Source organism: Scylla paramamosain, chromosome 25 (assembly GCF_035594125.1).
Source record: "Scylla paramamosain isolate STU-SP2022 chromosome 25, ASM3559412v1, whole genome shotgun sequence".
NCBI lineage: Eukaryota > Metazoa > Arthropoda > Malacostraca > Decapoda > Portunidae > Scylla > Scylla paramamosain.
In genome coordinates, this window is record NC_087175.1 from 8,042,463 (window position 1) to 8,069,425 (window position 26,963).

The 26,963-nt window shown below is 37.3% G+C and overlaps 1 protein-coding gene across 3 annotated transcripts in view; it reads right to left on the minus strand.

The window, feature by feature from the left end:
- The window catches only part of LOC135113197 (cytoplasmic polyadenylation element-binding protein 1-B-like), a 272,466-nt gene that overhangs the window by 155,459 nt on the left and 90,044 nt on the right, over nucleotides 1-26,963 (minus strand). For 2 of the 3 annotated variants that reach the window (XM_064028331.1, XM_064028328.1), the window contains exons 6-7: nucleotides 21,435-21,558; nucleotides 13,476-13,755 (exon numbers count right to left, since the gene is read on the minus strand). In XM_064028331.1, the coding sequence (XP_063884401.1) occupies nucleotides 13,476-13,755; nucleotides 21,435-21,558 (404 nt within the window). The remainder of the gene's footprint in view (nucleotides 1-13,475; nucleotides 13,756-21,434; nucleotides 21,559-26,963) is intronic. The other variant, XM_064028329.1, reaches the window with a different exon arrangement.

A 26,963-nucleotide genomic window follows, 5' to 3' on the forward strand; every position in this document is an offset into this window, starting at 1 on the left:
AGGTATAAATATCTCGAGATAGATATTCATTCCAAGGAGCTAATAACTTGGTGGATTCAGAACATCGATTCTCTCTCAAAGTCATTGCTTTCTTGTCCCCCGTAAATTGAGATACACACTGATGCCTGCCTCACTGGGTGGAAGGCGACAGTCAGTGACCTGACGACTCGTGGCCATTGGGCACAGGAGGAACTTGACCATATTAAGTGTCTGGAATTGAAGGCAATCTTATTTGGATTAAAATCTCTTTGCAAGGACTATAGTCAAACTCACATCCATCTGAGGTCTGACAACACCACTGCTATTGCCTGCATCAACAGATGCTGTACCACAAAAGTTTTGCTTAATTCCGTTGTAGATATTTTTGCTTGGACCGACTCGAGACAGATTACTCTATCAGCACTATGTAAAAGGACTCGATAATGTGGAGGCCGATAGTACATCAAGAGTAAAGAATTTAGATGGTGAATGGATGCTAAAACCTTAAATTTTTCGGTTACTCTGTCGTGTGTTTTATACCCCAGATATAGATCTCTTTGCTTCGTGAATCAATGCTCAGTTGCCTAAATATGTGTCTTGGAAACCTGATCCTTCTGCTTTCAGTACTAATGCCTTTGCTAATAAAAATTCCTATGCCTTTCCACCCTTCAGGATCAGAGGCAAAATGCTGAAGAAAATTCAGGAGGATAAGGCAACGCTGCTGGCGATTTTACCACTCTGGCCAACCCAGGTGTGGTTTCCAACAGCTCTTCTTCTGCTGGCAGACACTCCGTTACTCTTCCCCCACAGTCCTTTGGTTTTGCCGCAGGACCCATCCCGCACACATCTGTGGGTTGTAAAGTTAACAGCGAAGCTGTTATTGGGAAATCTCTCGAGAATCGAGGCCTTTCACCAGATGTTGCCAGATTCCTCCTTAAATCTTGGAGGAGGGGTACAATTTCACAATATGGGTCACATCTCCAGAGATGGATGTCAGTTTGTATCGGCAAGGGAATTGATCCATTTCGACCATCTGTCAGTTTCCAATTAGACTTTCTTTTACAGGAATTTAATATGCGAAAGGGACATAGTTACAGTACTATTAATTCCATTCGCTCAGCTATCTCTGCTGTAGCCTTTGTTGATGGCAAACCTGCAGGCCAACATCCATTAGTTAGCAGGTTCATGAAGGCAGTTTTTCAGGAGAGGCCTTCCCTTCCTTGCTACTGTAATACCTGGGACCCGGAATTGGTTTTATCATACATAAAGGGCCTGGGGCCAAACGAGTCCTTGTCAACCATTCAGCTGTCTCGGAAACTGACTACGTCAATGTTACTGGTCAATGTAACCAAGTCTTACAATGTCTAGATGTTAGAAATATGACTATTTCAGAGACTTCAGTTTCCTTTAGGATTGGAGACCTTCTGAAAACTTCTAGGCCAGGTCACCATGTTTCTGAGATTGTTTTTGAAGCCTATGTCCCGGACAGCCGGTTGTGTGTTCACACCGCAGTTGTCAGTTATTTAGATAGGAAGTCAACTTCTGGGGGTCAATCACTGGTCTTTTTCTAACCACTGTCCCTCCCATCAGACTGGCCTCCCTGGACACACTAAGGTGCTGGAAGAAAGATGTGATGCAGGCTGCTGGTATTCATCTCTATTTTTTTGCCCCATTCCACCAGGTCTGCTTCATCCAGCAAAGCCGCCTTGACCCTGCCTTTTTCTACCATCATATCTGCTGTGGGGTGGTCCAGTGAATCTACTTTCGCTAAATACTACCAGAGACCTGTAAAGAAGCAGGGACTCTTTGCAAAAGCTATCTTAACCTAGTTAGATTGTATTCTTCCTTTTGTTTTAATTTTTGTATACGGCCTGTTAAGAAATTGTTTGGATGTCGGATGGACATTGTGTGACAGTTTTATCTTGCCCATGTACATGTTATTGGGATTTTTGCTTCTGCTTGTGTTTGTTTCAAAATAAATGTACAAATTGTTGGGATTAACAATATACTATAATTTCTTTTCCCATGTAGTATGGTTTCGTAGGTTTGAGGAATTACTCTAAAGCTCTCATTGACTACCTTTGTGACGTCAGTTAAATGACTTGTTGAAGTGAAATTGTAAGATTAAGTGAGTACTTACCGGTACGAAGGTTGATCGTAATTTCACGAAAGTCATTTAACTGCATCACTGAGGTAGTAAATGCCCGCCCTTCCCTTCCCTGTTCTATTGTACTCCTGCATTATGATTTCTGTTTCCTCAAACCTCCTCTGAAAGACTGACAGGAAACTGGCGCCACATGCATCTCGTTTACTACCTCAGTGACGCAGTTAAATGACTTTCATGAAATTACGATCAACCTTCGTACCGGTAAGTACTCACTTATTCTTACAATTATAGCCAGGATGATAACACGGCTGAATGGGGTCACGGGGTCAGTTAGGGTCAAAAAGGATGGATGAGATGAAAACATATCATGCTTGTGTCAGCATGCCTATTGTACCAGGCCTCCATGTGAAGCCTTGTGTAGGGAAAGGTGATTCAGTGTAATTACAATCACAGGCAAAGGGAGTGTTAGTGATACTGATGAAGATGGAAATAACAACACACCCAGCATAAGTAAGGAAGTGACGCATCTGAGCCCTAAGGAGCAGTTTGCTTTAGGTAAAGGTTACAACAATAATGTACCATCATACAAGTATTACATATTACATTATATTACATATACTGCATAATTATTATACTGCATATTACCTTATTATATTACATAATTACATATACCAACAACTTCATTATTGGTTTAATTGATCACAGTTTGTTTGATGTTCCTGGACAAAAGAAGATATGCACCATGGATACAGATGAGGGTACTGAAGAAATAGAGTTGGAGGGTTTGCATCCAAAACAGATTTCATCAATTCCTGACGATGAGACTACAAGTCTAGCGGTAGGCATGCATGTTTCCATGCAATGGCAGATCAGGGGGGGTGGGGAATTGGCCTACAGACGAAAGTTCCATGGAAAGTTACGGAAAATATCTCCCTTCAGGAAGTCCCTGAATTCAGCTCAATTCACCAGTGCTAATTGCTCAAGGTGAATCGTCAAAGGCAATGATATCTCCTAATTCTACAGCAGAGGAGCCAAGAGATGATACCAGCAGAACACCTTCATTAAAACCACTTGATCTTTACTGGTTTTGCAAACTCAAAAGGAAATACACCTTTGCATGCTGGATTCATTGCAAATATGTCAAGAATTCATTATCCACAAAACAGATCTGTTACATGGATCTCACATCCAGTTCACCCACCAGGAATGTGTAGTCAGAAAGACAATGGTCCATACAATGAATGTGGCAAGAGAAACTGGGCAAGAATATGCCATAGTTACCTACAATCTAGCCACTGCAATGAAGGTCTATTCCATTCAAGCACTTAAAGTGCCTCTCTTTGATAAGCTTTTGATAATGCTTGGCAATTTCCACAGTGAGCTGGTTTTCTTTCTCTGGACCAGTTGGTACATTCATAAATGAATCAGGAATTGAATGCATCCTCTCTGAGGCAGATATTTTGGCTGAGGGATTGATGATGGGATTCATCAAAGGAAAGTTCTACAACCGCTGTGTGAGAATTCATCAGTTGCTGGCAAATGTTTTGGAACAGAAGTTGTACAATTGCTTTCTTAAGGACTCTAAATCTAGAAGCACTTGAGTTGTTTCAACAAGTAATGCAAATTGTGCCTTCTGACCCACTTCAGATTTAGATACACCTCTCTGAACTGGCTGTTACAAACCATATCAAGCAGTATGAAGGTTTCCTCCAGGATGGACCAACAGCTCAATACTGGGCTATTTATAATTATCTCATGAACCATCAACCAGTGGTATCTGAAAACCAATGACATAACTCAATACATAGCTGTATTCCCTACATTGTTGGTGTTTTTTGCTCTGAACCGCCCAAACTATGGGGCACACTTTTCCTACACAAGTTGCAAAACAGCACCTAAAATTGCATAAAATATTAGAGAAGGGCACATTTTCCATCTGGTGAACTAGGAAGGACTACGACAGGTCTGCCATCAATCTATCGCTGGAGCAGACTGTCAACAGAGACACTGCATTTCAGATGAAAGGCATAGTTGCATTTTGTAGTTCAGAGAATGCTATTCAGAGATGATCTATGACAATGGCTGAAAGGGCGATGGCTGTGACAGAGCTAAGAACCTTGGTAGGCCTTGGCCATGGAGAGAATGCAGCAGCTCAGTGTTGTCAATCCAGGATAAGAAAAAACAACAATCATATGGAAGCACTCAGCCAAAAGATTGATGACTTTTGTAATCCTTTTGTGGATAATGTGTCTGACTCCTTGATAAATTTTGCAGCTGGGCAAGCAGCATCGAATGCAACAGAAATGTACCAGCTGAATACACTTGAGGGATAAGGAGGCAAGAGAACGGTTTCAGAGTGAATGAGCAATGACAGCAGCCGATTCCTTGAGACAGTCAAACGCATTCTCGTTCAGAACTTTGCTGCTGAAAATGACAAGAAAAGACATAAAATACCAGCATTAGAGTTGGCAAAGAAAAATACTGTGAGTCTGTAGGATATGTTTAATTGAATGATCATTATAGTCTCCCAAAACATATCATTTGACCTCAGAAATATCCTGCCTTATCCCATCACAAAATACCCATTGTCACTTGCACACTGTGATGGTACAAGCATGAAGTCTGACAAATCCTCATTGCTCAAGAAGTTGGAGTCACTTCAGAATGAGACAACTGCTGAGTCAGAGCTGTCAAGCACCTATGTTTGCATATATAATGATGGCCTTGTCCTGCATTCCATCCTATCCCAGACCAAGTAGGAGCATCTTATGCATCAATTGCAAGGTCAATATAATCAGTGGCGTGCTGTGACAAAAGAGCAGAAGAGGTTCACCTTTGTCTTGACAAGTATGTTCAATATTCAGTGAAAGCAACCGAGAGGGATCTACGCGGTGCCATAGATACTCCATACACAATCACAAGGCCTGATAAAAAAAAATCCAACAAAGTGTACAGAGGCTTCTTGCCAATGTAATCTTCAAAAATGAACTGTCCAAATTTCTACTCCAGGAGTGGAAAAAAGACCATCACAGCAACATTATTGGAGGGAAGATACTGTTTGTTTCCTATGGTGGTAAATGCTATCAGTTGTTCCAAGATGAGAATGAGCATATGTGTGTGACAAAGCCACATTACCTCCAAGGTTACCATGAAGAGGAGGACATACTTGTCACATTCCATGCTGCAAATGTCAATGGGGGCATAATAGTTAGAGCATCAGACACTGATATTCTTGTCATACTGATAGCAGTACTAGGACGCCAACATCCAGAGGAATGCTCCATCACCAAGATCTTGATGGATTGTGGAGTGGGGTATAATAGGAGGTACATCAATGTGACCAGCATCGTCAGCACACTGGAAGATATCAAACCAGGACTACCAGCAGCACTGCCAGGGTACCATGCCTTCATGGGGTGTGATTTCACGTCAGCCTTTTACAAGTAAGAATATAATTTTTATGTGAATTAAACTCTATAGTTAAAGTAATAAAGTGAACACAAGTATACTTAAATATAAAATACATACAATATAGTACTACATGTCGGTTGACAAGATATATAGCTCTTTTCCGTTGATATTTTTCTGAAAAGGAAAGGTCAAACCATTTGGCTTCAAGGAAAAAAAGATGAGACCGACTCCTTTCTGAAGTTGTTCACCAGCATGGGTGATAGACAAGCAAATACTGACGTTGATGTCAAATCAGAGTTTGTATGTCGTATGTACACTCTGAGTAAGACTGGTGATATCAATGAAGCAAGATACAAAAAACTTGAGCAAATGAGTGGCAGTATCAATGAGGCAAATCATTTTGGTTTCATGAAAAGTAATAAACATGCATGATCATAAAAAAAAAAAAAAAAAAAAAAATCTGCTAATTGTATTGCTATAATATCCTATCACAGACAAATCCACTGGCAAATGTGAAGATAGATTGTTCCTTGTTGCCACCATCACATAGAAGCCTTGAAATGCACCTTCTTTGAGCTCATTATGTCACAATAATATGGTTACATTTCTGGCATGTCCTGCAGAAGGTTTGTCCCCAACTCATTACAGATGGATTGTGAAAGATAAACTACTGCAACCAAACCAGTTCAATGGACTAGCGATACCAGACAGTCTGTTCAGTGATGAAACTGAAAATGTCAGTGAGGAAAAATGTGGTCAAAAGTGACAAGTCTGATTCAGATGCAGAGTCCTCAGATGATGAACCAAGGAGTGAGGACTCAGATGATTTGGACTGTGAAGATGACTAATCATGCTTTGTGTATTCATGTTTTGTATAGTATGCATCTGTTTAATGATGAAAATTAAAAATAAAATGTCAGTGAGAAAAATGTGGTCAAAAGTGACAAGTCTGATTCAGATACAGAGTCCCTAGATGATGAACCATGGAGCGAGGCCTCAGATGATTTAGATTGTAGACATGACTAATCATGCTTTGTGTATTCATGTTTTGTATAGTATCTGTTCAATGAAGAAACTGAAACTGAAAATGAAAATTTCTGACAATGGTTGTTTTCCATAACAAGGGGATGTAATAAACATTTTACAAGTTTCATTGGGTTACTAAGTAAGCTGATCTAGCTCAGTATGGGGGAGCCATCCTTTTGGGACCTTTTGGTGGGGTAACCCATCAACAAAAATTTCTGGCATTGATTCTTTCTTATAGAGGGGAATGTACTAAACATTTTGCAACAAGTTTCATCGGGTTACTAAGTGAGTTGATCTAGCTCAGTATGGGGGAGCGACCCTTTTGGGGCCTTCTGGTGAAGGCCAACCAACGAAAATTTCTGGCATTGTTTCTTTCTTATACTGGGGAATGTACTGAACATTTTAAATCAAGTTTCACTGGGTTACTCAATGAGCTGATCTAGCTCAATATAATGGGTCACCCCTTTGGGGGCTTCTGTCGGGGGTTAGCCAAGAATGAAAATTCGAGGGTAACCCACTTATACAGGGGAATGTACTGAACATTTTACAAGTTTCATTGGGTTACTCAATGAGCTGATCTAGCTCAGTATAACTGGATCACCCCCTTTAGGGGCTTCTGGCAGGGGTAACCCACCAATATTTCTGGCTTTGGTCATTTCTAATACAGGGTGATGGACTTGCAGCAAGTTTCAATGGGTTACTCAATGAGCTGATCTAGCTCAATTTTTTACTCATATTTTTTTGTCTGGCTGACCTCACCCACTAGTGAAAATGTCTGGCAGCCATACTCCAAAGATCTGTAGATGGTGGCGATTAAACTGAGGGTGGTCAAGAGTGGTTACCCTTTGGGCTGATCTAGCTGATATTTTGGGTGCCATTTCAGCACTTCAGTAACCACACCCACCAGGGGGCACCCGGCAGATATCCAGATCCTTTGATTTTGGACCCATGGCCAATGTCATGGTAAACATAAAAACTGGTAACCTTTTTAGCTAGGCTCACCCTTCTGGGCTCCCAGACTAGAAGGGATATGGACAGTGGCATACACTAATGTTGATTGTTTTAATTTCAGTGACTAATGAAGTAAATGAATGAATAAAAAAAAAAAAAAAAAAAAAAAAAATGAACCAGACATCATGGCAATGATAGAAACTAAACTAAGATATTCAGAGACATCAAGTTTAAGAGTGGAAAATTGCAATAAGAGGATAAGAAACAGATGTGGAAAAGGTGAAAGTGATGATGCTTGTAAAAAGGAATATCAGGGTGGAGAGTGTGGAAAAGGCAGAAGGCTTGGTGGAAGGCTTAAATCTGAAACTAATTAATAGAAGAGGAAGTCAATAAGTTACAGTGGTGCATGTCCCACCAAAAACAAAAGCCTGGAACAGGCAAGAGCATGAACATTTGCTGAGTGAGACAAAATTAGAGAAAACAATAAAATTATTATAATGGGAGATTTAATTGTAAAAGAGTGAAACACAAGAGGAAGAAAAGATTTGTGGGGAGATAAAATTCTGAAATTGGCAATGAATAATATTATGGCACAGTGGGTCGAAGAAAACACTAGATACAGAGGAGGAGGGGAGCCATCAAGCTGTACTGACCATCAATCATGGTCAGTACCCAAGAGAGTAGCAGTAGTGATAAGGAAGGCGAGATGCTGGTGACATGCCAAAACTATCAGAGGTGTGTAGCTGTATAGACACTGTACTACAATTTAAGGAACACACCAAAAATAGAGATGTTAGTATTCATTATGAAAACCTCAGAATTCTTTGAGAAGCCATAATTAAAGAACTTCAAAGTGGCAAGCAATTGAAATAAGACAGCTTTTTCAAACGAGTGCAGAATCTGTGATCACCTGATGCACCAATGGTAGCAGCCAGCTTTGCAGCTCCAATGATGTACTACTGGTTGTAGGCTGTGCTGGTGCTACAGATGTATCAGTAGTACATGAACAATGTGAGGTAGAGGCTGGTAGTTTGTTAGGTGACACTGAAGGTGAACAGGCGGGTACCTCTGGTGCATCAGGTGATTGCAGAGTCTGTACTGGTTTGAAAAAGCTAATTGTAATTGCTTACCACTTTGAAATGATTCTTTAATTATGGCTTCTTGAAGAATTCTGAGATTACCATAATGAACACTGATATCTCTATTCTTGATGTGTTCCACAAATTGCAGCACAGTGTCCATGAAGCTATGCACCTGCGATAGTTTTGGCAACATCACCAACATCTTGTCTTCCTCATCACTGCTGCTACTCTCCTGGGTACTCTCCCATGGATACCATGGGATGGCATGGTGTGCTTGATTAAAAGTACAGTACAGTACTGTATTTATTCCTGTCTTCCGTAATGTAATTGTTGATATTAGCCACTCCTAACATAACCTAATAATGCTTACTGTCAGTACCTACAGACAATCGGTTTGATCAGACCGATGTTCCCCCCTTTCAGTACTTAGTACCAAAGTATGAATGCACAGCTGAACAATGGCTGTCTTGTATCTACTTGTATGTGAAGAAAATAATCTAACAGACTTTGTTGATTTTATATTACAGCATTATTCTGATTTGCAATCATTATCTGATTGAAATCATTATACATATTAGGAGGCTGCCATGGTACAATGGGACTGTGTGCACTCTGGGGGCCAAGGTATCCTCAGATGCACAGGTTCAGATCCTAGCCACAGTCTGAAGGTAAAAATGGTATCCACTGAGGGTGAATAAAGGGCATCCACTTGGGGTAACAGTTCCTAAATGTCAAATTCAAAGTTCTTCATTAGGAGGCAAACCCCTGGCCCTGATAGACCAGGGAAACTGGATGTGTTAAAAAGGCAGAGAGAGAGAGAGAGAGAGAGAGAGAGAGAGAGAGAGAGAGAGAGAGAGAGAGAGAGAGAGAGAGAGAGAGAGAGAGAGAGAGAGAGAGAGAGAGAGAGAGAGAGAGAGAGAGAGAGAGAGAGAGAGAGAGAGAGAGAGAGAATGGAAATAGGGTGAACATGTCACTACAATATTTTGGCATTTTCCCAGATTTCTTTTTAAGTTTACTTTCAGTGGTTCTGCCTCCCCCTCTCCACATGTAGCAGACTCCACCAAAAATTCTTTTCTAACTAGGAGCACCACACCTCCACCTTGCTTATATTTTCTATTTCTCATCCAGAAGTTGTATTTTCCATCTCCAGTATTTAAAATGTCCACACCATTCACTAGTTTTGTTTCAACAATTCCCATGATATTTGGCTTCCCTTCTTTTAAATAATCTTTTACTTCCAACACTGCTGACATCAAACCATTTATGTTTTGTATACACCACTTTTAATCCTCCCCCTCAGCACTGTCCTCTCCCCTGTACCACTTTTGTCAGGGTCATGTCTATGGCCTTCCAATAGAACCTCCTCTTCACCTCTGATCTTTCTTCATTTTTTTTAATTTGCTTCTCTTCTTAGTTCATTTATATTGGCTCTCTCTTCTCTGGTCCTATCTTTTTTATCCACACTTGTTTGTACTCTTCAACTCTGGCCAATTTCCAAGCTTTGCCTATTATTTATCCAGCTGCTGCTTGTGACCTAATCCTTATTTTAATGGGACACTGTCTACCACCAACATACGTGCCCAATCTTCAAATTTCTTCAATCTCTTCTGTCAGCACCTTGTCTCCTTGTATTGTCTACACCATGTTATCTCGACACCTCTTTTCCTTCTATTCTCCTTCGTGCATTTGTGGTACACGCTTCTCCTTTAAAGCAAATATCATAACAGTCTTTTTCCTATTTACTCTCTCTCTCACCAAGATTTCTTTCTGCTTGATCACTTTAACGACCTTTTCCGTTAGTATGCTGTCATTTACCTTAGTTTGATCTTCCACAACTTTCCTGAAGTCAACCTTCTTTTCCTCCAGTTCCTTCTTCCAAATTTTCTGCTTTACATTCAACTTATCAACCTTGCCTTCATACTCCACTGTTTTCTTCTCATACAAGTATAATGAAACTTTCTTGTGTAAATCATGACATGCACCTTTCTAAACTCCCTTCTCAGCAATCACAATTTCAACTGTCTTTTCCATTCTTCCTCACATCTCTCTCATTTCACTCTCTGGTTCAATAATCTTTCTCATTATGCTCTCTCCAATTCTCTCATCCTTTCCAAAACCAGAAAAATCCGTCTTACCTTTGGGATAGCCCCAGTTGAAGTAGAAAACAATGTAGGGGATGAGGTGGTCCCATCTTCCCCATTCATTGTGGTGGTTATTGCACTTTCCACTAACTTTTTTGGAGACAGGATTGCAGCAAGCAATACTGGTGCAACTCCCACCTCAGTATCCATCAAGGACATCTCTCAGTGATGTAAACAACAGAATATAAACAGGGGTGTATACTGTTGTCTTCTCTGTTCGCCATCTTGTGTGTGTGTGTGTGTGTGTGTGTGTGTGTGTGTGTGTGTGTGTGTGTGTGTGTGTGTGTGTGTGTGTGTGTGTGTGTGTGTGTGTGTGTGTATTACCTAGTTGTATTTACCTAGTTGTAATTTACAGGACCTGAGCTACACTCGTGTGGTCCTGTCTCCATACCTACACTTGCCCAGTTTTTCCTTAACCCTTGCCTTATGGGTAATTAAATTAATTTCTGTCTACATCTCGAGGTAAATATGGCAAACTTAGAAAATGCAAGAAGATAAAACATTTCTCTTTGTAATTCTGAATACAATGATGAACTTTCCTCCACCATGCTATGACCCTTGAGAGTAGAGTTATACCATATCAAAAGTTTCTTTCCTGATGTGCAATGTAACCTGACAAGAAGAAAGAACTTGGAGTGCTATAATATAGTGCAAATTCTCTCTCTCTCTCTCTCTCTCTCTCTCTCTCTCTCTCTCTCTCTCTCTCTCTCTCTCTCTCTCTCTCAATTATGTTGCACTTCAGGAAATTCATTAGTTACTCCAACAGGCTCACCAGCAAACACGGGCATAGTTGGTCTAAAATGATCACATTCATTCCAATGAAAATTGCCTTCATGTGCAGCAGCACCTGTGGAACCTTGTGCTGCAATTCTACCATGTCCACATGATCCTCTGGTTCAAGCACATGAGACTCTACCATGCCTATGTGTGCATAATCTGCCACGTGCACCTCAAACAGAGGTAGATGGATGCTCTGAAGTATGTACTATGTCTCCCACAATATCTTCCTCATGATTACTGCTGTCTTCACTTTCTTCAGTCTTTAGATCATAAACACTGTCTTCACTCTCATTAGTATTATCAACATGACTCCCAGATGACATTTATGTCACTATCCATGTTGCTGCCCTCACTTGGAGGGTATGTTCCACTCTCAGTGTCAAGGGAGTTACCAGATGTCTCCAGAAGGGAAAGAAGCTTAGTGAGACTAAGCTGAAATAGCCACAGCAGCAACTCATTTAGTGGAGATAGTTGCTAGATACTTACAACTGCCTTCCGACTTGAGTAAGCAGGAGGAAAATACAAACAAGTGGCGTGAAAAATCACAATTACTGAAATGATCACCCCCCTCCCAGATGTGACGATACAATTATTCATGGACAATCACCGTATATTAAGGGTTAAAGTGTATATTTACCTAATTGTATTGTGCAGGGCAAGAGCCAAAGCTCATTTTGTCCTGTCTCCATAACCATATTTATCCAGTTTCTCTTTAAACATGTGTAGACTGCTTGCCATAACCACCACTTCCTTAAAATCATTCCAGATTTCAATATTTCTATACAGGAAGCTGTATTTCTTAATGTCATTTGAACATCCACTCTTCTTTATTTTCTTCCCATGTCCCCTCTCCCATCTCTCTCCCTCCTCCATCTGTGGTATCAATTAATTTCTGTCTATTCTTTCTATATTGTTTACTAATTTGTACATTGTTATTAGGTCTCCTTTTTTTCTTTTCTCTTGTAGTGTTGGTAACCCATCTCTTCAAGTCTTTCTTCATAGTTTTAAGTCTTTCAATTCTGGTAACATCTTTGTCACTATCCTCTATATTCCTTCCAGTTTCTGTATATCTTTTTTTCTATGTGGAGCCCAAACTACTGCTGCATATTCCAATTTAGGTTGTTATCATGCTTGTATATATATTTACAAAGATTTAATTTTTTTCTGCACTTCTCGTTTGTTTGCATCACTCAGGCCTACCAACCCTACAACCTCAAGGCTATCAACACAATCAGTAACTCCTCCTGAACTGTGGGGTGTCATGCGTGTTTATTAAATTTGCATGGCCAGTTTGTAGTTTAGTGTCTAATCAGATTACATTTCCGAGGCTTACCTCCTGAATGTTTAACGAATCAGCCATGAGTTTAATCAACTTAACAACTGCCAGTTGGAACCCTACTGCCATTCAATGGTTGCCAGTAAGGTAAAATTAAGGTTCTTGTGCACACATATATCACTGACTATTATAGTCGATGATGTGAAATACAAAAGATGGTTTTTAGAGGAGTCTCACAACAATCTTTTTTATCCTAGACCATCTTTATATAGTTCCGCAGCTAGCCGAGTTAAAAACAGGCCTTCTTGTATAGTAAGAGATTCAATAAAACATACACAAGTGTTATGTGGTGGTATCAACAGTGAGCATTCATCAGCTGTATCAACAATGGCTTGACAATATTTTAATGACTTACTATACTGTGTTGGTTTTTATTCATTAACCTTCTGATGTTTTACAAACTATGTATTTGTCACCTTTTGCTATATGCATAAAAATTCTGAGTGTTAAAGGTAGTCTGAAAATTTAAGTTTTTGGAGGGCCTGTCTCAGCCAAGTCAAAACCAGTTATTTTCTGACAGTGCTTTCATTACGACTAATGCGAATCGTGTCTAATAAAGCCTCTTAGCAAAACCAAATCTTGGCATTAGTGTCAATCTGACTGTACTTGTAAATATATACAAAGTCAAAATTCAGCACTTGATAAAACATTCATATACTTACCCTGGGGTAGGGGAGAAACAGGATGTACATTCCCATTGTTCAGGCCAAGGGATAATTGTCTCAAGTTAGAAGATTGTTCTTGCAGCTGCTGAACTTGCTGCTGCTGCTGCTGCTGCTGTCCATGCTGAGGCTGCATGCCAAGTAGGGCAATACTGTTGGAAACCTGCTGGCTGGATGTACACATAAGCGAATTGTTTTGGACCACAGCGCTGCTTCGTGACACTCCTTCAGTAGACAACTGACCAGGGTTTCTGTTGCATCCACCAAGGCTCAATGAACTCTGCAACAATACCTTTGTATTAACTTCTCTGAAAAGGTTTATGTATTAATGACTCCTCTGAGTAAGCCCACGTACAGTGAAGCCTCGGTTCTCAAAGTTAATTCATTCCTGAATGCCATCAGAAATCCAAAATGTTCAAAAACCAAAAAAATATTTTCCTCGTAGGAATCATTGTAAAATGGATTAATCTGTTCCCAGACACCAGTCTATCCTGTCTTAGCAGCTTATGACAGATGCTCCCACAGCCAAGATGGCTGCTTCACATCTCCAGCTCACAAATTATTTATCCAGAAAGAATGAACTGAATGAATTAGTGACACAGAACTAATCAGAAGATACTATTTAGACCATGCAGGCATTCTCTTTGTCACTGATCTAGAGAGGGAAGCCTTGCGGGGAACACAAAGCAGCAACCCACTTATCACCAAAATAAACGTGATCATAACACTTAGACATCTTGCTGCTGGGAAAAGCTACTGAAAAATGCAGTTATGCGGTAGTGATGGCATTGTGGGATCATCAAGAGATTACTCCTGAGCACCGAAAACTGTTTGTTTACATTGAGGTTTTTCAACGGGATCACATTTACCTTATTTCAAAGACTGAATTACTATCTTACACTATTTGTCTCTCTTTCATGTGTCTCTCCTCCAAATATATAAAATTCTCTCTCTTTCATGTCTCTCCTCCAAATATATAAAAACAAAGTAAATATTTATAAAAACTATAAATTAATAAGAAATGGCAGCTTTTGCTACGTCTTTATATTTGAAATCAAGTAACTCTGTTCTAGAACTGAATTATGGTACCACAACCGAAGCAATAACGAGTTAAAAATTTTGTTTGAAAATTGATTTGTTCGAAAAGTTCGGTAACCGAGGTCCCACTCTATTAGTATTAGGCTCATTAGAATTTGCTTATCCTCAACTTATAATCCAAATTTCAATCAACAATGAAATTCTAAAGTAATAGCTAAATAACTATAAAATTTAATTCAACAGCATGTAAGCTAGATGAATATCCTTTCATATATATAGAAAATCTTAAGATAAAATTTTTCTCTTTTTTATAAGTAGAACTCAGCAATTTCAGTGAGCACCACTCAAATATCAAACAATAATCACTTCAATCAATTTACTGGCCTGTACAAGGGTAATGATACATAATGGTTTATGATGTTCCACTTCTACAATTTTCTTCTTTGTAAGTTACCACAAACTTGTCCGACAGGTTTTGTTTGGGCTAATGAGATCAAATATATAATATATATATATATATATATATATATATATATATATATATATATATATATATATATATATATATATATATATATATATATATATATATATATATATATATATATATATATATATATATATATATATATATATATATATATATATATATATATATATATATATATATATATATATATATATATATATATATATATATATATACATATATATATATATACATATATATATATATATATATATATATATATATATATATATATATATATATATATATATATATATATATATATATATATATATATATATATATATATATATATATATATATATATATATATATATATATATATATATATATATATATATATATATATATATATATATATATATATATATATATATATATATATATATATATATATATATATATATATATATATATATATATATATATATATATATATATATATATATATATATATATATATATATATATATATATATATATATATATATATATATATATATATATATATATATATATATACATATATATATATATATATATATATATATATATATATATATATATATATATATATATATATATATATATATATATATATATATATATATATATATATATATATATATATATATATATATATATATATATATATATATATATATATATATATATATATATATATATATATATATATATATATATATATATATATATATATATATATATATATATATATATATATATATATATATATATATATATATATATATATATATATATATATATATATATATATATATATATATATATATATATATATATATATATATATATATATATATATATATATATATATATATATATATATATATATATATATATATATATATATATATATATATATATATATATATATATATATATATATATATATATATATATATATATATATATATATATATATATATATATATATATATATATATATATATATATATATATATATATATATATATATATATATATATATATATATATATATATATATATATATATATATATATATATATATATATATATATATATATATATATGATCATATCATAACACTTAGATATCTTGCTGCTGGGAAAAGCTCCTAGAAAAATGCAGTTGTGCAGTAGTGATGGTGTTGGTGGTCATCAAGACTCAGGATTACTCCTGAGCACTGAAATTGTCTACATCAAGGATTTTCAACGAGATCACATTTACCTTATTTCAAAAACTGAATTATTGTCTTACGCTTTGTGTCTAAATATATAAAAACGAAGTAAACATTTATAGAAACTATAAATTAATAATGAACAGGAGCTTTTTTTTTTTTTTTTTATGTAGGAAGGATACTGGCCAAGGGCAACAAAAATCTAATAAAAAAAAATGCCCACTGAAATGCCAGTCCCATAAAAGGGTCAAAGCAGTGGTCAAAAATTGGAGGAAAAGTGTCTTGAAACCTCCCTCTTGAAGGAATTCAAGTCATAGGAAGGTGGAAATACAGAAGAAGGCAGGGAGTTCCAGAGTTTACCAGAGAAAGGGATGAATGATTGAGAATACTGGTTAACTCTTGCATTAGAGAGGTGGACAGAATAGTGGTGAGAGAAAGAAGAAAGTCTTGTGCAGCGAGGCCGCGGAAGGAGAGGAGGCATGCAGTTAGCAAGATCAGAAGAGCAGTTGGCATGAAAATAGCGGTAGAAGACAGCTAGATATGCAACATTGCGGCGGTGACAGAGGGGCTGAAGACAGTCAGTTAGAGGAGAGGAGTTGATGAGACGAAAAGCTTTTGATTCCACCCTGTCTAGAAGAGCAGTATGAGTGGAACCCCCCCAGACATGTGAAGCATACTCCATACATGGACGGATAAGGCCCTTGTACAGAGTTAGCAGCTGGGGGGGTGAGAAAAACTGGCAGAGACATCTCAGAACACCTAACTTCATAGAAGCTGTTTTAGCTAGAGATGAGATGTGAAGTTTCCAGTTCAGATTATAAGTAAAGGACAGACCGAGGATGTTCAGTGTAGAAAAGGGGGACAGTTGAGTGTCATTGAAGAAGAGGGGATAGTTGTCTGGAAGATTGTGTCGAGTTGATAGATGGAGGAATTGAGTTTTTGAGGCATTGAACAATACCAAGTTTGCTCTGCCCCAATCAGAAATTTTAGAAAGATCAGAAGTCAGGCGTTCTGTGGCTTCCCTGCGTGATGTGTTTACCTCCTGAAGGGTTGGACGTCTATGAAAAGACGTGGAAAAGTGCAGGGTGGTATCATCTGCATAGGAGTGGATAGGACAAGAAGTTTGGTTTAGAAGATCATTAATGAATAATAAGAAGAGAGTGGGTGACAGGACAGAACCCTGAGGAACACCACTGTTAATAGATTTAGGAGAAGAACAGTGACCGTCTACCACAGCAGCAATAAAACGGTCAGAAAGGAAACTTGAGATGAAGTTACAGAGAGAAGGATAGAAACCGTAGGAGGGTAGTTTTGAAATCAAAGCTTTGTGCCAGACTCTATCAAAGGCTTTTGATATGTCCAAGGCAACAGCAAAAGTTTCACCAAAGTCTCTAAAAGAGGATGACTAAGACTCAGTAAGGAAAGCCAGAAGATCACCAGTAGAGCGGCCTTGACGGAACCCATACTGGCGATCAGATAGAAGGTTGTGAAGTGATAGATGTTTAAGAATCTTCCTGTTGAGGATAGATTCAAAAACTTTAGATAAGCAGGAAATTAAAGCAATAGGACAGTAGTTTGAGGGATTAGAGCGGTTATCCTTTTTAGGAACAGGTTGAATGTAGGCAAACTTCCAGCAAGAAGGAAAGGTAGATGTTGACAGACAGAGCTGAAAGAGTTTGACTAGGCATGGCATGGTACTGCAACTAAGGTAATAAAGAGCTCAAATTTTTGTTTGAAAACCGATTTGTTTGAAAAGGGAGGTGTTCAGAAACTGAGGTTCCATAGTATATCTTTGCAATCTTCTACTTCTCTTAGTTTGGATGTTCTTTCTAGTATCTCTTCTGCTGCTTGTTGTGATTTTAGTCTTCCTTCTGCTGCTTGTTGTGATTTTAGTCTTATTTTTTCATAGGTCTTGTTTTGTTTTCCAGATAAGGTCCCAGTCTAATAACTTCTTCCACTTCTTCCTTTAATTTAGTGTCATCATCATCATTTAATTTCTTCAAATCCTTCACTGTTTTTGTTTCTTCTTTATCTCTTTTAAATTTGTATGTTATATTTATCTCCTTTATTCCATAAAGTATAACACATTTCTTCTTATCTGCTGCACCTCTTACCAGATCTTCATTGTTCTTCAGTGCCTTCACCACTTCTTTTTCTATATTTTCTTTTTTTTTCTTTCGGCTGCTTTTCAATTACTTCTTTGAAGTCAACATTTGCTATCATTTTTTTATTTTCCAGCCTTTCACTTTATCCATGACTCCCTCTCTCACCTTCTTCCTACCTTTCACTATTCTGCTTTCAAATCTTTATTTTCTTTCATTACTTTTTCCATGTTGTTTTGTAATTCCTCATTTTCTTTATATTTTGTTGTTCTCTCACTTTCATCTCTAGTTCTTTTTTTTTCAGCTTGGATATTTCTCCATGTCTTCTTAAATTGTTTTCCAACCTTTTCTAAAGGGATTTTACCACTTCTATCACTATTTTAATTTTCTTCCTCTGTTGATCCACATAATGTTCTACTTTTCTCAATCTCAACTTTAGAAACCCTATTTCACTTTCATTTAAGTCTTGTTCACTAAATCCATCAGTGTGTGTGTATTTACTTTGTTTTACCTAGTTGTGGTTTACAGGAAGGGAGTAATCTCATAGTATCCCATCTCTATATCTATCCAGTTTGGTCTTAAAAGTATGGAGAGTTTCAACATTCACAACGTCCTCACTGAGTTTACTCCATCTGTTCACACTTCTGTGAGGAAAACTATACTTCTTGATGTCTCTTCTACAGTTAACTTTCTTCAACTTCTTACTGTGTCACCTTGTACTCTGTGTCTCTAAATTTATAAAACATTCTTTGTCCACATTTTCCATACCATTAATCATTCTATAGATGTTTATTTAACCTCCTCTCTCCTATTTTAATGGGTAGGAATTTCCAACATTCTTAATCTCTTCTCTTAGGTTGAATTTCTCAACTCCGGAACCATCTTAGTGACTGCTCTTTGTACTCTTTCCAATTTTATAATACTCCTCTTTGTATGAGGAGACCACACCACTGCCGCATATTCTAATCTTGGTCTTATCATGGAAATCAACAACTTTATCATTCCTTCATATAATTATGAGAATGCCATTCTTACTCTTTTTACCAAATTCATCGTCTCTCCAGTAATTTTATCAATGTGTCTGTCCTGTGTCAAATTTTCAGTAACTTACTCCCAAATCCATTTCTTCTTTTGATTTCTTTAACTTCACACCATCCATCTCATAATGATATTGTATTCTTTTTTCACTCTTACCAAACTCCATTACTTTACATTTACTTGAATTCCATTTGCCAATATTTACTCCATCTATTTATCTTATTTAAATCATCTTGCAGTACCATACAGTCATTTACATTTTCTATCCTTCTCATCAGCTTAGGATCATCTGCAAATAAGTTCATATAGCTATCTATGTCTTCATTCATGTCATTTACACATATCAAACATTATCAGCCTTAACACTGTGGGACACCACTAGTTACTTTCAGCCAAGATGAATTTTGGTCTTGTATTACAGTTCTCACCTCTCTATCATCCAGATAATCCTCCATCCACTCCAGCAGTCTTCCTCCAATTCTTCCATAATTTTTTATCTTCAATAACAATCTTCGGTGTGGTACTTTGTCGAAAGCCTTCTTCAAATCTAAGTAGACACCATCTACCCACCGGTCTCTCTCCTACACAATATTGCCTATCCTTGAATAAAAGAACAATAAGTTCATGAAGCATGATCTTACACTTCTAAATCCAAATTGACAATTTACCAAAACTTTATTTCTTTCCAAGTGCTCCATCCATCTTTCCTTTATTGTTCTTTCACATAGTTTTCCTACAACACTAATCAATGACACTGGTCTATAATCTTTCCTTTATTGTTCTTTGACATAGTTTTCCTACAACATTAGTCAATGACACTGGACTATAATTTAGTGGGTTTTCTTTATTTCCTCCTTTGAATATAGGTGCAGTTTTTGCTTCCTTCCAATCTTTTGGTATTCTTCCCTGTGACAATGATGTCACCATCATACTTTGAATTTTACCAGCCACTTGTTCTTTGCATCCTTTCAATATCCAGTTTGATACTCCATCTGGACCAGATGCTTTATTTACATAAAGTTCTTCCATCATCTTAAGTATTTCATATCTGACTGGGACAGTACTTAGTATATTCCTCACCAAATTATCCCTTTCAGCATCAAACTCCCCTTCCACAATAAATACTGATCTGAAACTTTTGTTTATAACCTCCGCCATGTCCAGTGCATCCTCAGGCTTTTCCTTCAACTTTCAGTCTTGATGCACCTTCTCTCTTTTTCATCTTTCAATTAATAAGAATAATTCTGGTTCATTTATACACATTTCTATTATCTCTTTTTTGTAGTTTCTTCTCTCTATTCTTATTATCTCAATGTACTCATTTCTAGCATCAATATATTCCTCCCACCTGCTCTCAGTTTTCCTTTTCTTCCATCTATTCCAAGCGTTTAACTTACACTTTCTAGCATTTTTGCATTTTGTATTGAACCATTCCTTACCCTTTCTACATCTTCCTCCTCCTCTAGGTACAAATTTCTCCACAGCAGTATTATATGTCCTTATAAATTCATCCCATTTTTCCTGAACATCTGCATGTTCAAAGTCTTTCCAGTCCACAGCAAAAAAAAATACTTAAGTTTTTTTTTTTTCAAAATCAGCTTTACTATATTTAAATCTTCTTACCTTCTAATTTTCATCAATGAATACATATTCATTTTCCAAATTAAATTCCATCAACACATGATCACTTTTACCTCAGAGGGTTATCATAGTGTATAGTTTCAATAATTTCCATGTCCTTGGTAAACGCTAAATCAAGTCTTGATGGTTTATCTCTTCAACTAAATCTGGTATCACAATCAACCCATCGAGTCATCATGTTTTCCAATGCCTAGTTTAATAGTCTACTACTCAATGACTTCTTACTTCCAGTAGTTGTAAATGTCTCCCAATTTATCTCCTAACAATTAAAATCACCAACAATAACTATATCATTACTCTGTGTGTGTGTGTGTGTGTGTGTGTGTGTGTGTGTGTGTGTGTGTGTGTGTGTGTGTGTGTGTGTGTGTGTGTGTGTGTGTGTATTAAAAAATTCATTTTGTACTCACAACCAAGTTAGCAAGGGTAACAGCATCAGTAATCTTGCTTCCACTAACATCATGGCTTGCAGGGCTGACATCCTGGCATCCCATTAGGATGGCTTCTCCAAGAGTAGGGCTTCCAGGGTCACTGCTAAAATACAAGGAAACTAATTAATTTTCAGTGACATGTACAGTGATCTATCCAATTATTGGTTTACCAGCCAAAAAATTCCTGTAAATAAGATTATGTAATTGTACCTATATTCACTTCAATAGTAAATGTCAAAATCTTCCAATTTTTTAAGGAAATTTTAAAAATCCTTCACAACAAATTGTTTATAATTGAATTTAGCTTACTTGCATTTTTTTTTATCAGTTTTTGCCTCAGAAGTAACAAAGAAATATGAAAATTTGTTTAAAGAAAAAAAACTACAAAAACTCCATTAATGTGGTTATTTATGATATACATGAACCTTAGCATACAACATATCACTGTTATACACAGTATACCAGAAATTCATGAAAATCAGATGATAAATAGCAATTTTAGGGTTTTGGCTAAATGCTCCCCTTAAGAGCAGTGAGGGCATGACAATCATATTATGAATAATCTCAAAGTGAAGTAGTCAGAGAATGGAGGAGAGAGAGGACTTCTGGCACCTCGCCAAAAAAATATAATCCTTCCCTCCTTTATTTCAACCTGGTAGCACCACTGCCATCTCATCTATCTCTAAAGCTGAACTCCACTAAAACCTTTGATGGTTCCGGGTTTGTTCTTCTCTCTCCTCCATTCTCTGACTACTTCACTTTGAGATTATTCATAATATGATTGTCATGCCCTCACTGCTCTTAAGGGGACCATTTAGCCAAAACCATAAAATTGCTATTTATCATCTGATTTTCATGAATTTCTGGTATACTGTGTATAACAGTGATATGTTGTATGCTAAGCTTCATGTATATCATAAATAACCACATTAATGGTGTTTTTGTAGTTTTTTGAAAAACAAATTTTGATATTTCTTTGTTACTTCTGAGGCAAAAACTGATAAAAAAAATTGCAAGTAAGCTAAATTCAATTATAAACAATTTGTTGTGAAGGATTTTTAAAATTTCCTTAAAAAAATTAGCAATTTTTTTCCAATTTTGTTCAATTTTGTTCTAGTCTAAAAAGTATTGCTGATTTATAAATAGCTTAAAATAAAAAAAATCTGCCTCCAACAAAAAACAGTAGCTTTATCACCCTTTCATATGCAAAGTTTCTTTACAATTGGTGCAATGGTTAGCAAGAGAGAGAGAGAGAGAGAGAGAGAGAGAGAGAGAGAGAGAGAGAGAGAGAGAGAGAGAGAGAGAGAGAGAGAGAGAGAGAGAGAGAGAGAGAGAGAGAGAGAGAGAGAGAGAGAGAGAGAGAGAGAGAGAGAGAGAGAGAGAGAGAAACATTTGCAGATAAAGGCAGACAACTACAGTAAAATCCCTCTCATCCGGCATTCGAGTATCCGGCAGCTTCAAGTATCTGGCACATTTTTCCCCGAGCCTTAAAATCAATAAAAAATCAATGTGTACTCATAAAATCGATTAAAATTCCTGCGCAAGGCATACTTTGTCCCCTCGCCACCAGAGCACACTGCTTCGCGCCACCTGCGGCTCACTGCACTGTGTTTACTCAGTGACTCAGTCCCGCGTGTGCACTGTTTATCGCCTGACGCCTTCATCATGCCTAAAGTTGTAGAGAAGAGAAAGCATGTTGTGCTTACACTTAAGCAGCTGATCAGATCAGCTGCTGATTTTGATCAGCTGATCTTTGTTATGGTAAGATGCGTGAGTGTAGGGTGGTGATTGTGGACATTATTTCACTTCTATTCAAGTATCCGGCATGTCGGCGGTCCCGTTGATGCCGGATAAGAGGGATTTTACTGTATTTTTTCCCTTCTATTTTTGTTTTTTCTGAAGAAAAAAAAAAAAAAAAAAAAAAAAAAATACATCATGCATATTATGTTATTCATTGACCCCTTATAGAATAATACATGGTATTCACATGATATTTTAAAGTAATTAGCAAGGTATTATACTCAAAGGTGTAGTTATCAGGTCATTCTACCTTCTTTATTGTTGCCAGATTTTCTTAATGCCCTCCTGGCTCGTAATCATCGCTGAACTGAAGTTGCCTCTTCCTCTTCTTTCTGCCTGCAACTCACTTGGACCCCTTGTCACCTGTTTCCATGGACTGGAAGATGTCTGTGTCAGTCCCAAATACATGTGTCAGCAAGTTGGTTTCTCTGCTGAAATCGTGTTCTAAAGTCATCACCTGAGACACAAACGTCACTCGAAAATGACCAGGATGTTTTACTTTTGAGCATTTGCTAGATCATTTTTCCATGCAGAGACTCGTTCAGGAGCAAGGGTGTTGCACAGATTGCACTACAGCTCTTGCAGCCAACTGTCATGTCTTTGTCGAAGTTGACAGATGTAGGAGTGACTGTGACAGTGCCCTACAGCCCCTTCTGACACTTCAGCTGTGCTACAATTGCCTGCAGTGGAGAAGAGATGGTGAACTTCTCATATTTCTTCTTGGTTTGTGGGATGTTACTTTTCAACAACTCAAACAATTTCTTGCATGAAGAAATAGAGGATGGAATTGAAGTTCTTGCTGGTATAAAAGCCAATCCTGAGGTAGACAGTGAGGCAGAAGCATAAGGAAGTGGTGGAGTTGAGGGGATGGTGGTAGTGGTGACACTCAGCAAGCAAAGTGAGGCACAATGGGGTGAGAGATGGCAGCAAGCACGGAGTGGTCAGCTGGGTGCCAAGCACATGAGGTGGTGGAGGGCAGCTGACAAAGCTGTTTTTCTTCTCCACCGCTTTCTTCAGATTCTTAAACCTTATCTTGTTGATCCTCGATATCTACCTCATAATACTGATGGGAAAAAAGAGGTCTGTAGATGCAAGTAAAGTAAGATAGGCGATTGAGATCAGAGTGGAAAGATAACATGCATAACTTCCCTCTCTCTGGCATATCTGCTATAGCCTGAGGGGATGTGTGCTATTCATAACCTCAGTATAGTCACCAAATGTCTAGAGATGCACACAGATGTACATAGATGATGAGATGTACACAGAACATTTCACCATTTATCAGCAACAATAAAGCAATATCCAATGCTAGCTTGCTGGGCAGTGGAAGAGCATGACTTCACAGGAGGGGAAAGAAGGGAAAGGGCCATAACATCTTTATTTTTGCATATTTTGCAAAGAAACTTGGTCATAATAAGAACAAATGATTCATGATGCAATGAGAATTTCTTAGAATATTTTATTTTATTTTATCTTATTTTTTTTTTCTTTTTGCAGTCTCCTTAACCCTTGAAAGGCTTATGGACATGATGGGGTCCCTCCAACTGTTCTCTGAAACAGTGCCTCCATGCTTGCCCAAAATCTATCAACTCTGTCTGTCAACATCTACCTTTCCTTCCTGCTGGAAAATTGTCTACATTCAGCCAATTCCTAAAAAGATGACCACTTTAATTCCTTACACTACCACCTTATCACTTTAATTTCCTGCCTCTCTAACATTTTCTAATCTATCCTCAACAGGAAGATTCCTAAACATCTATCACTTAACAACCTTCTATTTGATCACCAATATGGGTTCTGTCAAGGCCGCTCTACTGGTGATCCTCTGACTTTCCTTACTGAGTCTTGGTCATCCTCTTTTAGGGATTTTGCTCTTCCCTTAAACATATCAAAAGCGTTAGATAAGAGCCTGACACAAAGCTTTAATTTTTCAAACTACTTTCCTACAGCTTCTATCTTTCTCTCTAACTTTTATCTTCAAGTTTCCTTTCTAACTGTTCTACTATTGCTGCTGTGGCACATGGTCACTGTTCTCTAAGTCTATAAAGAGTGGTGTTCCACAGGGTTCTGTCCTGTTGCCCACTCTTCCTATTATTCATCAGTGATCTTCTAAACTGAATTCATTGTCCTATCCACTCCTAAGCTGATAATACTTCTGCATTTTTCCATAGATGTGCAAGCCCTCAGGAACTGAACACCTCACACAGGGAAGCCACAGAGCACCTGACTTAAGATTTTTCTAAAATTTCTGATTGGAACAGAGCAAACTTGATGTATGATGCTTCAAAAACTCAATTCCTGCATCTAAGAACTTGACACATTTTGCCAGATAACTATCCCTTTTCCAGAAATACTCAACTGTCTCCCTCTTCTATACTAAACATCCTTGGTATGTTCTTGACTAATAATCTGAAATGGAAACTTCACATCTCATCTCTAGCTAATGAATGAAGTTAGGCACTGAGTCATCTCCACCAGTTTTCTCTTCCTCTCAGCAGCTAACTCTTTACAGGGGTTTAATCTGTTCTAGTATAGAATATGCTCCACATATAAAGGAGTTCCACTCATACTGCTTTGCTAAACAGGGTGGAGTCAAAAGCATTTTGTCTTAAATCCTCTCCTCTAACTGACTGACTCTTCAGCTTCTCTCTCTTCACCACAATACTGTATCTCTTGCTATCTTTTACTGCTATTTTCATGCATAACTGCTCTTCCAATCTTGCTAACTACATGCCTCCCCTCTTTAACTAGTTTCACTGCACAGGACTTTGTTTTCTCTCGCCACCATTCTGTTTACCTCCCTAATGCAAGAGTAAAGCAGTGTTCAGTCTTTCATCCCTTTCACTGGGAAACTCTGGAGCTCCCTACCTGCTTCTGTATTTTCTCCTTACTACTTACTTCTTACAAGGTGCCTCAAGGCACCTCTCTAATTTTGGTTAAACCTTCTTGCTCTTCTTTAAAGCCTGGCATCTCAATGGGCCCTTTTTCATAGATATTTTATTGCCCTTTGCCACTACCCGTTACTTAAAAAAACATACCAGATTCATGGCTTTCGGGTATTATTAACCTGTAAACTGCAACATACATCATACGATAAACAGAGTGTAACTGCAACTTACATCATAATATGATGTGAATTTGGTGGCCTACATTTCACTCCCCTATGTCTTGAAATGACGTTTGGCAACTCAGGATGAGTGAGTCCATGCTTGCTCTCTCTCTCTTCCATATGTGCATGCGTGTGTGTGCGAGTATTTACCTAATTGTGACATATGGAAAGGGAGCTATGCTTGTTGTCCCATCTCTATTATCCAAAATTTATCCAACTTCATCTTGAAATTATGTATCATTGTTGCTTCAACCATTTCTCTGTCCAACGCATTCAAACCTCAACAACTCTGTATGGAAAACTGTGCTTCTTGATGTCTCTCTTGCATATGCCTTTCTTCAATTTCTTCCTGTGCCCCTTTGTAGTTCACCTATCCCACACTATCAGGTCCTCTCTATCAACTTTCTCCAATCGTTCCTTTATTCAAAACATTGCAATCAAATCCCCTCTTGTTCTCCTTTGCTTCAGGAATATTAGGTCCAGTCTTAACAATCCCTCATAAGGGAGGTCTCTCAAAAGTGGGACCATTTTGGTTGCAGCTCGTTGTATCCTCTCCAGCTTTTTTAATGTCCTTCAGACTTGGAGACTAACCCAAGGCT